Source organism: Parasteatoda tepidariorum, chromosome 5 (genome assembly GCF_982258835.1).
Source record: "Parasteatoda tepidariorum strain Cologne lab strain chromosome 5, Ptep-v5.0, whole genome shotgun sequence".
Classification (NCBI taxonomy): domain Eukaryota; kingdom Metazoa; phylum Arthropoda; class Arachnida; order Araneae; family Theridiidae; genus Parasteatoda; species Parasteatoda tepidariorum.
In genome coordinates this window covers 60549441-60566247 of record NC_141759.1, presented here as the reverse complement: position 1 = coordinate 60566247, position 16807 = coordinate 60549441, and the positions used below count along the sequence as shown (strand labels likewise).

Genomic DNA, 16807 nt, shown 5'->3' with positions numbered 1-16807 from the left:
TTCCGCAATGTAGTTCAGAACTATTTTATAGATAAATTATTTTTCACCCCTTTCGAGAAACTCCCTACGAAAGTTCGCAGCACTATATGCGATAAAAAAAAATCCGAATTAAGTTATTGCAAATCAGTAAAAAATTGCTTGATATAAATAATATAATACGGTTGTCGGGAAGGTCTTAATATTGAAAAATAACGCTAACAATGAACTAAATAATTTATTCATTCTTGAAGAAAAATAAGTAGAAGCATGGGTACTACATGGGCCTTTTTAAAAAAAAAAAATACTAATACATATTATCAGAGCCCCAGATGACCAAATATAATTTATTTAACAGCAAAATTTATATCCTTAAATGTGTTTCTCGTTCTTAAAAAATTATTTTGAAAACGTTTCTTGTACCATAATGATTCAGTAACTCAATTACATGCATAAATACTTGGCATTTATTTAGTAAGTCCGGGGCTTAAAAGCCGTATTTGTAATTACTACACAAACCTGTATATGCATGCGTAACAAAAAAAATAATCAGAATGAAACCTCATCATCATCATAGTTGGCCAGACAGCCCAATGTGAGCCACTGCCTTCCTCTGAAGATTTCTCCATGACGACTTCCGATTTATCATTGATCTCCAATTTTTTTCATTAGTTGCGAGATAATCAGACTCCACTGAGTCAGCCCATCTTAACCGCGGCCTTCCCCGCTTTCCTTTTCCAGTGGGTCTAAAAAGCAGTATCTTTTTTACTGTGTTGTCGTCACTCATTCGAATCACGTGGGCGATCCAATTCATTCTATTTATTTTTATGTATTTAATAATATCAGGCTATTTATAAACCTATTTGATTCAAATGATTGCTAAATTGAAGGAATTTAGAATTGCTTTGATGGAGCCGTGGTGGCTCAGGGGATAGAGCAATCGCCTTCCAATGATGTCACCTAGGTTCAAATTCCTGAGAAGACAGGTTGATACGAATTTCTCTCTCGGCTCGAATTGACCACAATACTGACATATCTTCAGTGGTAGATGGATCATAGGTTGGAATCCCGTTGCCCTTAAGCTAGTAATGAATGGTTTCGTGATTCTCCTATCCATGTAACGTAAATGCGGGTTAGGACCTATATGCTTAATCCAGGAGTACCTTCGTCTTCTGGATTGGGTTCAAATGTGTTAAACTGTGAATTTTAAAATTAACAGTCGTAAACTCAAAATTGTCAACGTAGATTCTTCAACGCCGGTTGCAAAATAAAATTTCTTTGATGATTTAATTTCACATTTTGAATATTTTTGGCAGACCACTGGGATTTCTGTACTGAGGGTATACTTAAAGAATTTTAATATCATTTAAATTTCTTTATAAGTTAATTGACAGTATTTAAAATTTTAGGTTTGGTCCCAAATCAAGGATGTTTTCCCACTGCAACAGAAGGAGTTTCGCCGTACCTTGCAAGTGGTCCATTATGCAGGTATGCTGAAGATCTCGCAACTATGATGGAAGTTCTCACATCAAAGAACGATAAAAGAATGAAATTTAATAAACCCGTAAGAATTTTTTTAAAACGCATAAATGCTCTGCTTCAAAAACAATGTTCTATGCAAGGTAATTAAGTGCTGCGATAACAGACTAGAGTTTAGTTAAAATCACAAAGATTGATAATTGCCCGCAACCCAATGCTGGAAATTCTATACACGATGCTAGTCGCGCCTTCGTCTTCAGAACTGACTGTACGTGCGAATTTGAAATCATACTTTCAGCCGAATAAAATTTCTTAACACATTGCTGACCGGCAACTTTTCTGAAAAATACTCCGTGTGCCCGGCTATTGTTTTGAAAGCGAATGTGGAAGTAAAACAAAGTAAATAAACTTTAAAACATTTTAATTTTTGGTGCCGTATGATATAAAGTTAACAATCACCTACGTGTAATGGTACACCACAAGTTTTGAAATTATATCCGGTTTCGTAAAGTTATATTAAATTGGTATAGAATTAAATAGTAAAACTTGAAAAGTAAGGAAAATTACGCCCACTTTTTAAAATAGTCACCGCGAGATCACTGCTAACGAAAACACGAGTTAACACGTGACCGGTCAGCAATGTGTTAATTTAGTGTTAATTTTAAGTTTTCTGATAATTATTGTTAAAAATTTCAATAAAAAATAGACCCAGAAATTGCTGTTTTATTGTTGTTTAATGATTTGATGATAAGTTGATGAGCTCGTCTATTTAAACCTTAAATCGTGAAACAGCCGCTCATATAGCTCTTTTATGCAATTTACGGCAGCAGTTACTAGAAAAAGCAAAATTAACTAGGTTGCTACTATTTGGAAAAGAAGTTTAAGTGATAAGAAAATTGAGAATAGTATGGATATGTTTTAAGAGCCATTATTCTGATCTTCAGACAATGTATGCTAGACGTATTTTCGATTGGCTTGAATTTATTTATTTGAAGCAGGAAATGAAAACGAATATTGCGCACGTTTGAAATTTAAGTATGTTTTGAGGGGTTTATCTACACCCCTAAAATTATGTTTTGCTATAATATTAATATATCGTTACCCAGTTATGGATATGAACTCGTTTCCATGGGGCATTGTCGTTTTTTAGAGTTACGCTCTGTTAAATGAGTGAAAATTCGGTTTGGGGGATTTTCTGCCCTGAAAATCTTAGTTATTTAAACAGCAACCCAATAATTTCTTTACTAAATATTGAAGTTGACTATTGGGACAAACTGTGCGATTCACCATTTTCCTAAGTTATTGATGCTTTTATCAGATATAGCCAATCAAAATCTTAAAGAATGCAAAATCTGCTTTCTTTTTCAAATTAGTTTTTCTTAAAACATCCTTCTCTCTCTCTCTCTCTCTCTCAAAAAAAAAAAAAAAAAAAAAAAAAAAAGATATTCCTTCTTTTATGGTAAATGTATCTACTAACACGTGCAAAAGAAAAATCAGGAAAAAAATAAAAATTTTAGGAGCTCAAAATTGCAAAGTATTCATTTTTCATAACCTACTTCAATATAAAGAAAGATCAGGCCAATAATCATTCAAGAGGAATACATTTAAATTTTATATCAATTGAATTGGTTAATAAATCTTTGTTAACGGATTAAAGCTTTTTGGAATCTTTCATTTGATTTTAATTTTACTATTTGTTTATTACCAAAAAATGAAAAATAATCGAAGCCATCGTGGGTTTCGTGATCAAAACGAGCAAGGGACATGCCTTTCTATTCATTAAATATCTATTTATCATACACATTCATATTTAATCTAACAAATAAATATTTTTCATGTAGTTTATTTTTCTTATCAAATATTGCTCAAAGAATAAAATCAAATAATAAAATATTGCTTATACGTTTGTTTTGTACATGTAGTTGAAAATTATTACAGGTAGCTTTTGAGATATTTTTTCTTTATAGTTTTAATTGAATATTTTACTCATTTTGATTGATTTAAGTACTGTCTGTGTTTAAAATTTAATACGTCTAAATTTCATTTTTGCACAGGTGGATTTCAAGAAGATGAAGATTTATTATCAAACGAAAGTTTATCATCCATTGGTGGAAACTTTAGATAAAGAAATTTTGAATTACATAATGACAGTTAGTATAATTAAGATACAATATATCCTAATTCAGTATGATGGTTTTCAAAATGTTTTAATAGGAAAACAGTTGAGGTTAAAAAGGATTATTCTAATCCCAAATTAATGTAACTGGGCATAAATTGCCCCCTCCCAAATTCTTAATTTTCAGTTCAAAATACTTTCAATAATTTCCGCTATAAGTACTAAATGTGAAAATAAAAGAAAAATAATTGAAATTACATCATAATTTTTTAAAATTTTTAAAAATTTGTTAATTTGCAACATTTTCTCTCCTTTTTTCTCTCACAAATTTTTGAAAACAGTTAATCTAATTTAGGATACCCGCACATTATTCATCAAAGAAGAAGGGCTCGTATGAGTCTTATGTAATGCAGTATAATTAACGAATAAACAATACATAAAGTACAGAACCAATTTGAATGCAGATTGCCTTTAAATTTTAGAAAAAGAAGGAAATAAGGGGTTTTAACACGCGTTTAAATAGATCAGCTTTCATTCAATAAATTTTCGATTAAATTTTTATTATATTAAATTTAATTAATTTATAAATATAAAATGTGTCTATAAGCTAGGGATGCTTGATGAAATATGTAGAATCGAAGACAATTAATTTCTTTAACTCATTTTTGTCCGATAAACTCATTTATTAGAAAGAAAAAAATATAACAATTTTAATATCTTTACGCATTTTCTAACTAGAAATTAGATCAAATAACAAAATTTTTTTTTTAAATGTAGTAGCATCTATATTATATAAAACGCTAATACGTACGTATGTATGTATGTATGTATCAATAAAACCGATGATATTTCTTTTCTCGCGCTGGTAACAGTTTTCATTTTTAATTGATTGGATTCGGCGCACAAGAGCACGTAGTGAGCAACCAGATAACAATAACCAGAGTGAGCATTATCAGGTTGTTCAATTCAGATTCATGCACTAAAAACATGACAATATTTAATTTAAACTCAATTAGGAATTAATTAATTAATTGAAGTGAGAATGCTTTAAAAGACCGCTGTTGAATTGATATTTTTCTACTGGGAGCTACCTAAACGTCTAAAAAACGTTTAAGTGTTTGTATTGAATGCATTGAATTTTTTTTATATTTCGCGTTTATTTATGCATTGAATTTTCACGCTTTAAAATGCAGAATATTAGTGAAGCAATATTTGATAATTTATTTTGCTTATATGTTTTTTATTTAGCTAATGTTTTGATTTTTTCACCGTGTACAATCTAAATAGCTAATATACTTTTTTAAAAGCCAATAAGAACATTGGTAGAAATCTTCTACATAAGTACAATACTATGTCTTTGATGATAAAATACTGTGTCTTTGATGATAATATATTATGTCTTTGTGCTAGAACATTGTGTTCATTGGCGAGCGAGCGCAGCGAGTCATGGTTCACGGCGTGAACCACATAGGATTTCGTAGCAATTCTCGGGGGTTGGCGAGAGTCAGCGAGCAGGGGGTGGAGCCTCCTAGTTCAGTTTAAATTTCATTACTTACAGTAAAAGCAATTTTTTTTTATTTGAATTGCTATTTTTATTTGTGCAAGTTCAAAAACGAACAAATGAATTTGAACCCAGGGAAAGTACAGTGCTCTAATTCTGGAAACCTACCTAAACTCCAGGCCCGGCTAGACTGCTTTCTTCAATTGTTTTTCGAAGCATAAAAAACCCTACATTGTAGGAATACTTCGTTTGAACAAAAGAAAATTTCCTCTTAATTTTTGTGTCCCTTTCTCGTCATGACATTCATCTTCTGCACAGCAAAATGAAATCTACATACTTACTTTGTAGGTACAAAAAGAAAAAAGAATGCCGTAATTTTGAATAGTATTCATGAATCGCGAATAAAAGTAATCACATATCAATTTTCGATCACATTCGTTCAGTTTTACACGAATTTCATCATAAATCTAAGTGGTTTTTCAGCATTTATTGTTACAGATTTCAGAGTTTTATTTTGAAATTTCGATACGCTTAATAAAATATTACTACGCGAATTAATTTCAAATCAAGCATTTGAATAAATCTTTGAGGCAAGCGTTCGAATTGCGCCAATTTCGCCATGAATTCACATTGTTTTTTGAAAAACTTTTTCAATCGGTTATACCCATGGATTTAATTTCACGATCCAGATAATTTTAATACGGAATTATAGCGACATAATAATCTGGAATCACGCATATGAGTAATCAACTATTTGATTTTGATTACGTTAGTTCGATTTAGCAGCGAACCGTAGAAAATCGTTATACGCAAAGGACGCTTAATTAGTTATGGTGTCATGTACTACAGGTATTGTGATAATTGGTAAAGTTTTAATAAGAACTAGTGGGCTGCGCCCCCTGCTCGATAACGCTTGCCTACCCCCGAAAATTGCTAAGCAATCTTATATGGTTTGTTTCGCAAACCAAGCTCGCTTCGCTCGCTACTAACTTAGGTACATTGCAAATTCACAAAATTCTAAGAATTCAAAACAATCATTCAAATCCACATAAAAACTTTTTTTAAAAAAAAAAATTACATCTCTTTAGTAAATACTAAGTCATTAAATTAAATTTGTATTAAAATAAATGACATGTAATTCGTTAAACCTATTAGAAATGTACCATAGTATAAAATCTTAAAGCGTAACAGCACGACTGAAGGCCTGGTTTCTTAAGGACAGGACTTTCTTAGGACAGGACGCCGTCAGCTGGAAATCAGCGCTAACCTCTGATTGGTCCATTTGTGAGTTTGATAGTATGCGTCATCGAACGCTCATCTTGAACTACAATTGCCGTCCAACTCAACTGCAGTCAACGTGACGTTAACCACAGAAGCAATGGGGGACAACTTCCAACAGCACATTGAAATCAGCCAAGATTTTGATTTTGACATTAAACATAGCTTCTTCATTAAACATAGCACTCTTCATTTAACTCAGCTATAATGTGTTTTTTCTTGGACAAAGTCGCTGGGCTAACAAAAAAGTATTTTTTTGGCGTCAGCTCTACGTCAACTTTCCGCTGACGCCCAGATAAGGCGCTAGTTCTGAGAAACCAGGCCTTGAGCTAACAAACCAGTATTTTGTTGGCGTCAGCGGGACGTTGACGTCCCGCTGACGCTGAGATAAGGCGCTTGTCCTAAGAAACCAGACCTTTAGGACAGGACGCCGTCAGCTGGAAATCAGTGGCTAACCTCTGATTGGTCCATTTGTGAGTTTGATAGTATACGTCATCGAACGCTCATCTTGAACTACAATTGGGTATACTATAGCATACGTCACAGATCATGTTATTCCTACTAAATTTAACTAGTAAACAGCATTTTCTGCGAACCTGATTTCTATACTAGAATGCAAAGTTTCTTGACAATGACGTCACGGCTGGCGGAGGAAGATGGATAAATAAGTTCAGCCGTATATCAGCCAAGTATTTTTTAAATAGCCGTAGGGTTGTAAGGAGCAGGATCGAAATGACGTCACACTCTTCTAGCTTCCAATATGGCGCAATAATCGGAATAAGCATTTTGTTTGGCATTTTGATTGTTAGAAAATCATTGGTCAAATTATCAGAAACACTTATAATAAATTTAAAGATTCATTTTACGTAATCATAATTAAGTAATCTAGTATAATAAATATATGTAAACTTTATATTCTGAAATTTTATAAATTAAGAAATATAGAATTTTAATATATTCGATTTATGAGTTTGTTATTTTAATTTTTACATAATTTTATATATTTAAAAATTTAATTTTTAACAAATTATTTCAAAACAATACTCAAATGTTTGAATAAATAAATCAGATATTATTGTGTAATTTGTTTTTCAATTGATCAATATTTTTCTCAACCTAAATATCAGGGTGTCAATGATTTAAATAAATTGATTTAAAAAAAATTTTTTTTTGATTTATATCAATTTTAAAAAAATCTCAATTTCAAGTATTTTTTAAATAAAATCACAATTTCAATTATTTATTTAAAAAAAAATCATTTTTTTAAATATTTATTTAAACTCCCAACAGTCAATCATTTTCTTCAGCCTTTCAACAGTATTTTTACACCACAACCTTTCTTTATATTTACATTAGAATATTCTATTCTTATTTGACCATTTCATTTTTGTATACTCAGTCTTTTAAATTTCCCCTTTACATTGTTACTGTTCTATTACACTTTAGAAAAGTATACTTAATTTTTTTAAAGCTAAATAGTACCTATTTTTACTTTTAAATGTGTCCACTTGAAACAAAATATACTTAAAGGAATTATTTTTTTCGATAGTTTTTTTTACAGATTAATACTATTAAAAACAAGTTATTTACTAGCTCTTTTTATTGTGTTTTTAGTTGTTAAACTTAGTAGTTAGTTGTTTAGCTTAGTAGGTATTAAGGATGACACACTGCAAGATTTATTCCATAAAAATAAAAAATTAATTCATGTATCATTTATGATGACATACACACAACTTCATCAGTACTGGTGTCTCTTCGGAAGCAGTCTCAGTTGATTCAGGATCAGCATCAATAACCAAACTTTCAACGGTAAAATCACACATTCCGTCAAGTTCCCACATTAGTTTTTCCTCTTTAATAACATGGCTAACACAGTTCTTCCATGTTTCAGTAGAAATGTTTTGAATTGCTTCTTTCGTGATCTGTTTCACTTCATTCTCTTTAAATGTTTTATTTTCGGCTGCAACTTTACCTTTCACAATACTCCAAATATGTTCAATTGGATTAAGTTCAAGGTGGCAGTCTCAAAACAGTATGCCCTTGAAGCTCGGCTAGTCTATCAACCCGATAGCCCTCATATTTGTTACGGACATTAGACACGAGGAGCAGAAGTTCAGCTTTTAGCATGTCAAAGCTCCAGGAAATGTTTTTCGATGTCAGCCATTGTCGAATGTCATCCTTTTTGGTGGAAGAGTTAGGAATGTTTTCCACAAAAACACTGTGGTATGATGCATTGTCCATCACAATAATGCTATTGGCAGCAAGGTTGGGGAGTAACTTATTTTGAAACCAATTTTCATAGTAATCACCATTCATTTCTTCATGGTAATCACCTTTACCTTTTTTTCCTTTAAAGATATCTTCAGGTTCCTTGACAAAACCATTCTCACCTCCAGCATGGGTAATGATCAACCTGGATCCTTTTCCGGAAGGCACTTTTAGTCAGTTGAGAGGCCTGACATAAATGCATCTTTCGGTCTCTTTATAAATGTGTCTTGCCAAACTGCTTCTTTTGTGTGACCAAAATTCACCCAGGTTTCATCGGTGTAAATTATGTTCCTTCCTTCATTTCGGTACCGATGAATTTGTCTTAAAAATTGACGTCGCCACACTTGTATATCTTCCCTTTCTATCAGCATTGAATTGCGGGATCGCTTCTTATATACAAATCCTAAATCGAGCATTAGCCTCCTGGTTGTGTCAACAGTCAAGTTCGGAAGGTCAGAATCCTCCTTGATTACTTTTATAACTTTAGCCACGGTTGGAATTTCATTTCTTTTAAAAAACAAGTGCACCTTCCGACTAATGGCACACAAAGTAAAGTCATCAAACTTTTGTAGTCTAGTTCCTTTGCATTTTCTTGCAGGTCTTTTTTTCCCAGGAGTGGAAAATGAGCCATTAACGCCATATTCTTTTTGCATCCGTGAGATGCTGCTGGTAGATACGCCAGTTAAGTCCGAAGTTTTACACAGCACATCATTCATAGAATCACTGGGATTCCCTTCTCGCAATTTATGAAATACATTCATAACAATTGTCTTTTCAGAGCTTTTCAAAGCGCTGCCTTTCTTGTGGATTTGAAAGACGTAGTTCAACTTAGTAGTAGATACCATTATTTTAATAATAACGAATAGGTAGAATAATAACGATATATTAGATTTTAAAAAAGCTGGTTTCTCAAACGATAAAAAATAAACTACAGCACAGCAAAAGATTGAAGATAATATGCAATGAAGCGCGCTCGAAATTACACGCCAAAAGCTCTCCCTAAAAGCGCTTTGGCGGGATCTGTTGATCGTGAGCTTTCATTGGCTAACGCCTTCAATTCTAAATAAAGATACCATTCCGCGATGCGCCGCTCGTAAATTTGAAAATATATAAAATTTTAAAAAAATTATAGCAAATTAACGCTATATATGTGTGGGTTAAGATAACTTATCATATTTCTATAGTGAAATGCGTAATTTACCTCGAAATACAGACATCGCGCAGGGAACTTTTTTCTTCGTTTGCCCTCAGCATATTTCTCCATTGTCAAGAAACATTGCAGTTTAGTATAGCAACAAGTAAAAGCATCAAACGAAGTGTCTTGTTATAAGTCGCTACTCGCCAGGTTGGAATTGTATTTGTCTAGTTCCTTTGGAAATAATTTATATTGTTGTTTTACCGAAGTTTATGAATTTAGTAAACATATTTAAAACTCAGTTTATTAATTAAACTAAAAGGTAAATGTTATTCCTAGTAAGTGGAAGTAGTTGTACTTTTTTCATATTTTACCCAATTGCCGTCCAACTCAACTGTAGTTGGATTACAACGTAACGTTAGCCACAGAAGCAATGGCGGACAACATCCAACAGCACATTGAAATCAGCCAAGATTTTGATTTTGACATTAAACATAGCTTCTTCATTAAACATAGCACTCTTCATTTAACGCAGCTATAATGTGTTTTTTCTTGAACTAAGTCATTATTTGTTTTCTAAAACACTGGTCGACAATAACAAAATCAATACAAATTCAAAATAAATATTTGTTTACGTTATTAACGCATGCGCAATGAGAGATAATGTCTGCGTTGGACCGACTGCTCACGCTGAGCTAACAAAAAAGTATTTTTTTGGCGTCAGATCTACGTTAACTTTCCGCTGACGCCCAGATAAGGCGCTAGTTCTAAGAAACCAGGCCTTGAACTAACAAACCAGTATTTTGTTGGCGTCAGCTGGACGTTGACGTCCCGTTGACGCTCAGATAAGGCGCTTGTCCTAAGAAACCAGACCTTGAGACTCATTTTTCAATGAATAACTAATAGCAATAATAAAACAAATAAATTCGTGATATAAATCAAAAAGCGGCAAATAAATTCGTAATATATAAATTCGCGAAAAAAAGCACTTTCGACAAAGTACTAAAATAGAGATCTATCGACAAAGACTACTCACTTCTGCCTATCTTAATAGTATGAGATTGCCGCAGCTGATAGGGTGAATTTCAGAAGAGATCACATTTGGTGAGAATGCTCTCTCTGGTTATTTCAGTTTCCGTTTTTAAAAGCGATATATGTTGAGCCACCTCAGCTAGATTTGGCATGTGACATTTTTAGCGGCAGTCATTAGTCGATTTTCTAGCGTTACTATTCGGGGAGTTGTAATAAGGCTTTTTTTTGTCGCCGTGTAAGAGTTCTCCAGTGGTACCATGGATAGTGTATTGATATTTAATATGAATCAGAATGATATTATGAATCAGAATTGAAATAAATTTTTCCCACTTCTACATGTAAGTATTTCGAACAGTAAATTAAAGGTCAGATAGAGAAATGGTCATGGTTCAAAGACCTGATTAAGGCTTTAAAAAGAATTTTATTTGTTTTAAAAATGTCTGCTTCTGTTTGCTGCCATTGATAAATGTATTTTGCTCAAAACTCAAATGTTAAAGGGTTGTGTTAGATACTAACGTAGGTATAAAGTATTATATTTATGTATTTATTGATTATTAAAACTGAATCAATACGAAGCAGTTTTAATTCCGATACTGTGCATATAAGTGTCTTACGGCTCCCTGAAACACATAGATATGCACCGGAGAAAATTACTGATAGAGGTAAATTCTGACTATCTTAAATTGGCCGTGAGCAATAGCATGACGCTAAGTGATGCTAAATACTGTTAATCTCTATTTCAAAACTAAAAAAAAAATTAAACTCAGTGGCGCGACAGCCCATAGAGGGCCAAGGCCCACTGTTAATCTCTATTATGATGAAATAAACTACAAAAAATGTGCTTTGCTGAATATAATAGCTTGAAGACACAGTAAAGGGTAGCAAAAAAAATAAAAAGATATTAAAATATTTTAGCTTTATTAAGTGAAGAGCTTAGTGGAAAAACCGCATAAAACAAACAAATAAAACAAAAAAATAAAGCAAAAAAATAAAAAGACATTAAAATATTTTAGCTTTATTAAGTGAAGAGCTTAGTGGAAAAGCCGCATAAAACAAACAAATAAAGCAAAAAAATAAAAAGATATTAAAATATTTTAGCTTTATTAAGTGAAGAGCTTAATGAAAAAACCACATAAAATTTTTTTTCAGAGAGGCTATAATCAAAACAAGAAAAAAATGGTCCTCGAACTATATTATTATCGATTTGTTCGAAGGTGGGACTAATAATTCTTTGTGTTATTTTACTAAACACTGCCTATTTTGAAAATAAAAATACTAATAACTAATGTGGATTAGTTATGCTAAGATTAAGGAGAGAGCCATAAAAATTCTGTCACATTAAACATACCCATATAAAGGCAATCTCCTTACATAATTTTCCCTGATTCATAATTCCCTTAAAAATGTCACTTTCCTGGTTCTTCCATTAGACTCTTCATTTGTGTCGGTATATGCTTTGCAGTTTTGACCATGATGTCTGTAGTGTTGTTCAATACTAGTATAGTGATAATTTTTTTTTATTCGCCCCGTGCGAAGAACGGTTATTCAGCTATCAGTAAAATATGAAATAGATAACAGATGGGCTAAATAAAGCTAAAATTCTAGTCGCAAATCAAAATTTATTGGTCGTAAATTGTGACAGGATTTCGTGAGATTTGAACAGGATATGACCAAACATACATGTTTAAGAAATGCTACGTGTTTGAAGAAATAGGTTTATCTAAAACTCATTTGAAAGGAAATTGATATAGCTTGAAATGTATATTTAAGAAGTTTACTAGATTGTATTTTTTTCAGAGCAGGCAAAAAATTATTTACCATGTTTCTTTCGTTTATTACTAATTTATTTAATGATATATTTTTTTTAAATTTTTATCCTAGGCAATCAGTCATTTTATTAAAAATTATGGTGTGGTAGCCAAAGAAGTGGATATAAAAATGGACCTAGCACCCAATATGTTTCAACATATCTTAACTAAAATCACTGAACCTGTTTCTTATTCTACTTCAGGGAAGATGAGTGAAGTCAACTTACCTTTAGAGTTACTAAAACTTCCTTTTGGAAAATCAAACTTCAGTTTCTGGACTTTATTTACTTTTGTATTTTCACGTAATCCCATGATATACAAAGAAGAAAATATTCCTTTCTATATTGAATACCAAAGTGAATTGTACAAAAAGTTCGACAGTATGCTGGATGAAAACTCTATTTTTATATGTCCTACTTTGCTCTTCACAGCACCTCGACCATACCAAATGATGATGTATTTCTATAGTATAGTATGGGCAGCTATATTCTCTTTTCTTGGCTTTCCTGCTACTCAGGTTCCAATGGGCTCGACTCAATCTGGCCTGCCTCATGGAATGCAAATAGTAACTGCTATGAATAACGACAATTTGAGTTTAGCTTGCGCAAAAGAACTCAGTAAAGTATTTGGAGGGTGGACAGCACCAAGTTGATTATCCTCTACTGCAGGGATGGGCAAACTACGGCCCGCGGGACAACTGTGGCCCGCCGGAAGGTTTTATCCGGCCCGCGGATGTAATTATAACTTGCCAATTCATGACGAATATAAACAATGTACATCCATTTTCTTTTCTACTTTGTTTAAAGCTTTTTTTGTTATTTCTTTTTTAACAAAGTACTAATGGCCTTTTATTTTCTCTATATTTGTTTTACAAAACATAAATTGATGGAAATAGCTAGCACAGATAGCATCAATTGGTAAAATGTTGAAAGCAGAAGCCGCAAATTGGCGCTATCTGAAGCAGTTGTTTCTAAATATGTCAAAGTTTGAGCTTCACAAATCATCACCAAAAGCTAGTTTCCCAAATTTAATATTTCATGCTAAGAAAATCAGTGCCGTGTTTGCTACATTATATACATGTGAACAAGTGTTTGCAACTATGAACCTTAGAAAAAATCATTTCAGAAGTAGACTAACAGACAAACATTTAGCCTTTCCTTAGAATAAATACATCACTTGGAACTTCAATATAAGAAACTTTGAAAAATGAAATCGCAATTTCATTCATCGCATTAAATATTTAAATAAAAACTTGTATATCGTTTTTTTTTTAATTTTTATTTTAGGAGTTTTTACTTGGCCCACCAAACTTTTTTTTCACGTTTTCTTGCCCCCGACCAAAAAGGTTTGCCCACCCCTGCTCTACTGTGATTAATCATGTTTCATAAAATGTTTATTCCTCAAACATGTTCCTTTCAGTGTTAACTCTCGATTATCCGAAGAATTGAATGGCTCACCTAGCGCAGATAAGCAAATTCATGAATAATCAGCAAAACACGTAAAAATGACACCCATCATCAATTTCTTAATATAAATGATAAATTTTAGTATCATTTATTATCTGCTATCAACAATTCCTTTCGTATTTTCTTATTATTGTTGTATGAAAAAGCCTATCAAATTTTTGTTTTGTTTTTTGGAATGCTAAATGCTAAAATAAGACAGTCACAAGCAGACTTTTAACTCAGAAGCTCATACACTATTAAAAAAAGAACGCATAAAACAATGTTCGAAAAACGTCAATTAGTTCTTATAAACAGTTACTGTGCGTACACGATTTTTAGAAACTCTTATCAGTAACAAAATTAAAAATAAACTGCTTACAACAATTCTGAAATCAGGCATATGGCCCATAAATTATTGAAAACCCCTGATTCAACCATTTTCTTTCCGGAGTATAAGTATATCAGGGGTTATGTGTGGACCATACTCATTTGTTAGTTATCAATTTTATAACGAGTTCCAAGAATGTGTTGCATGTTGACTAAATAAATTGTTGACTGAGGTTAATTCATTCCCATTCATAATATGAACTCAAGGCAGAAAAAACTAATTCGCTATCTGTATCATTGTTTTGAATAGCAGCAATACGATTCAAAAAAAGATACTGCTTTGATGGGGGCCAAATCTATTCACACCTGGGCTACGAAATGGATGTTTGCTAGTATTTTGTTCTCAAAACTCAGTTCCATCTTTACGAATTTATTTATTTTCAAAACTAAATGCTATATTGTTTATCATTGCAAAAAAAAAAAAAAAAAAGAGAGAATTGCGGATAATCGGTAATTTACTGTATTTTTATCTGTATCTTTATTCTTACTGTAAATCCATTTACTCCGAAGGAATTTTGTTGATCCTAGGCATGTAGAGTATTTGCGCATGGTAGTTTCAACATTCCTGACTTGGCTTCATAATTTTGACATAGCTATGATTCAAAAGAGTATATTATGGATAACTAGTCAAATTTTCATTTTTTGTCCTAACAAAGTTAACTGTTAACCAAACTTGTAGCCAAAGTGTAAATGATTACCACAACTTTGTTACAAATCGATTCAAATGCAGGTTCTGAAACATGCTTATCCATCTCACACGCAGAAACAAGCAGAGCTCGCTACGTACCAAGACTCGTTGAAACAAGGCTTAAGATATCAACAAAAGTTGAGGCAAATTTTTACATTGAAAACGAAACAGTTAAGAGGCTCCACTTATAACATGTCATCCATTATTCATTATCAGAACTTAAAATAGAAAAAAAGTATTTAACGAGTACAAATAAATTAACAGTTTGTGATACGATATAAATTTTTAAGGAAAATAAAATATTTTTGTATTTGTTAACCACACCAGTGTAGTTTTGGTTAAATTCATAGACTAGAATAATTTTTTTAAAACTCAATTATTACACGTTTCAACTATGTTGGCATTCTGAAAATAGTATAATATTTATTTAAACGATGCGAAAAAGCATGTCCTATAATGGTACACCTTATAAGGCCGCTATTATCTAAAATAATAATCGGTACTAGATCTTCAACGAATACCAAATATTCATATATATATATATATTGTATCCTGGTTCCTTTGTATCCTTTATCCTGATTTCATTAGCACTACATTCTTTTCTTACAAAGAAAGCTTTCATTTAGCAGAAGTGGAAGACACGAGAGTCAAATCAAATCACACATGTAATTATGAAACTTCGGATAAAACAAGGAAAATTACAACTTTCATATTTCTTTAGCAAAACCCCAAGCAATCAAATTCATCAAACAGCAAATGTTTATTTATTATTCTTATAAAATGTTCAATTCTATGTTTTCTTGCAATAAAAATAGTTTTAATTCAAAGGTCAGATTTATTGTTTCAGCTGGACAAAATATTATTAAGCTCGAGACTAAAAAAACTAAGCTTGCGGAAGAAAGAAAATCACTTTGTGATCTTATAATAATTCCGATTAAAGAGGTTCGGATAATATAGGTTCTACCGTATATGAAATCTTTTTGCAAATTTCTTAGCGTTATATAAGAAGTAAAAACAAATAGTAAGAGAAATGCGAAATTTTTTGTTGATTGTTTTAGGTGGGCTGATATGTTTGATTATTGGTCCACCTAAGTAATTATATTTATCTCTAATATTAAAAAAATGACTTTAAAAAAAATAAGAGCTAAAGCCCAAATTATTTTTTTATAAAATTTAAAGGTAACAAAAGGTAAATTGAATATCACTTTTCAATTTTATAAGGCTCTCCAACCACTATACTTAACGTGCTTACCTCATAAATAAAAGATAGTTCATCTGAAAAATTCATTGTTTGCTTTTTCAACTCAATATATGTAACCTGTACTTTAAGCACAATTCAGGACTGATAGTGCTCAAACTACATTTTGATCTCATTTACTAAACCAAAAATCACCCATTTAATCATAAATTTTGCTAACGCTCATTATAAACTTTCGGAAAAAGTGTAAAATTGGCAACCAGGTAGAAGCATTATTTTTTCATTTTCTTTTATATATATTTATTTATTTTAATACAGCTTACCGTTACCGTACTTTTTTGACAGTCCCGCTGTGGACAGATCGTAAAGACAACGTTCCCAGTAGGACATCGAAGACAAACATCACTGGCTGCCGTCAGTAAGTGGGTGGGTGACCGCTTTCATCAACCTGCTTAGGGACCGAGTATGCGTGGTATCGGGCTTCGTTAAACTTTCC

The 16807-nt window shown here is 32.0% G+C and overlaps 1 protein-coding gene across 1 annotated transcript in view; it reads left to right on the top strand.

Annotated features, from left to right (window-relative positions):
- The window catches only part of LOC107455516 (fatty-acid amide hydrolase 2-A), a 37171-nt gene extending 21234 nt beyond the window's left edge, over positions 1-15937 (top strand). Inside the window, exons 7-9 of the mRNA XM_043050736.3 lie at positions 1386-1540; positions 3510-3605; positions 12667-15937. Coding sequence (XP_042906670.2) covers positions 1386-1540; positions 3510-3605; positions 12667-13245 — 830 coding nt within the window. The 3' untranslated portion in view covers positions 13246-15937. The remainder of the gene's footprint in view (positions 1-1385; positions 1541-3509; positions 3606-12666) is intronic.
- The last annotated feature ends 870 nt before the right edge of the window (positions 15938-16807 follow it).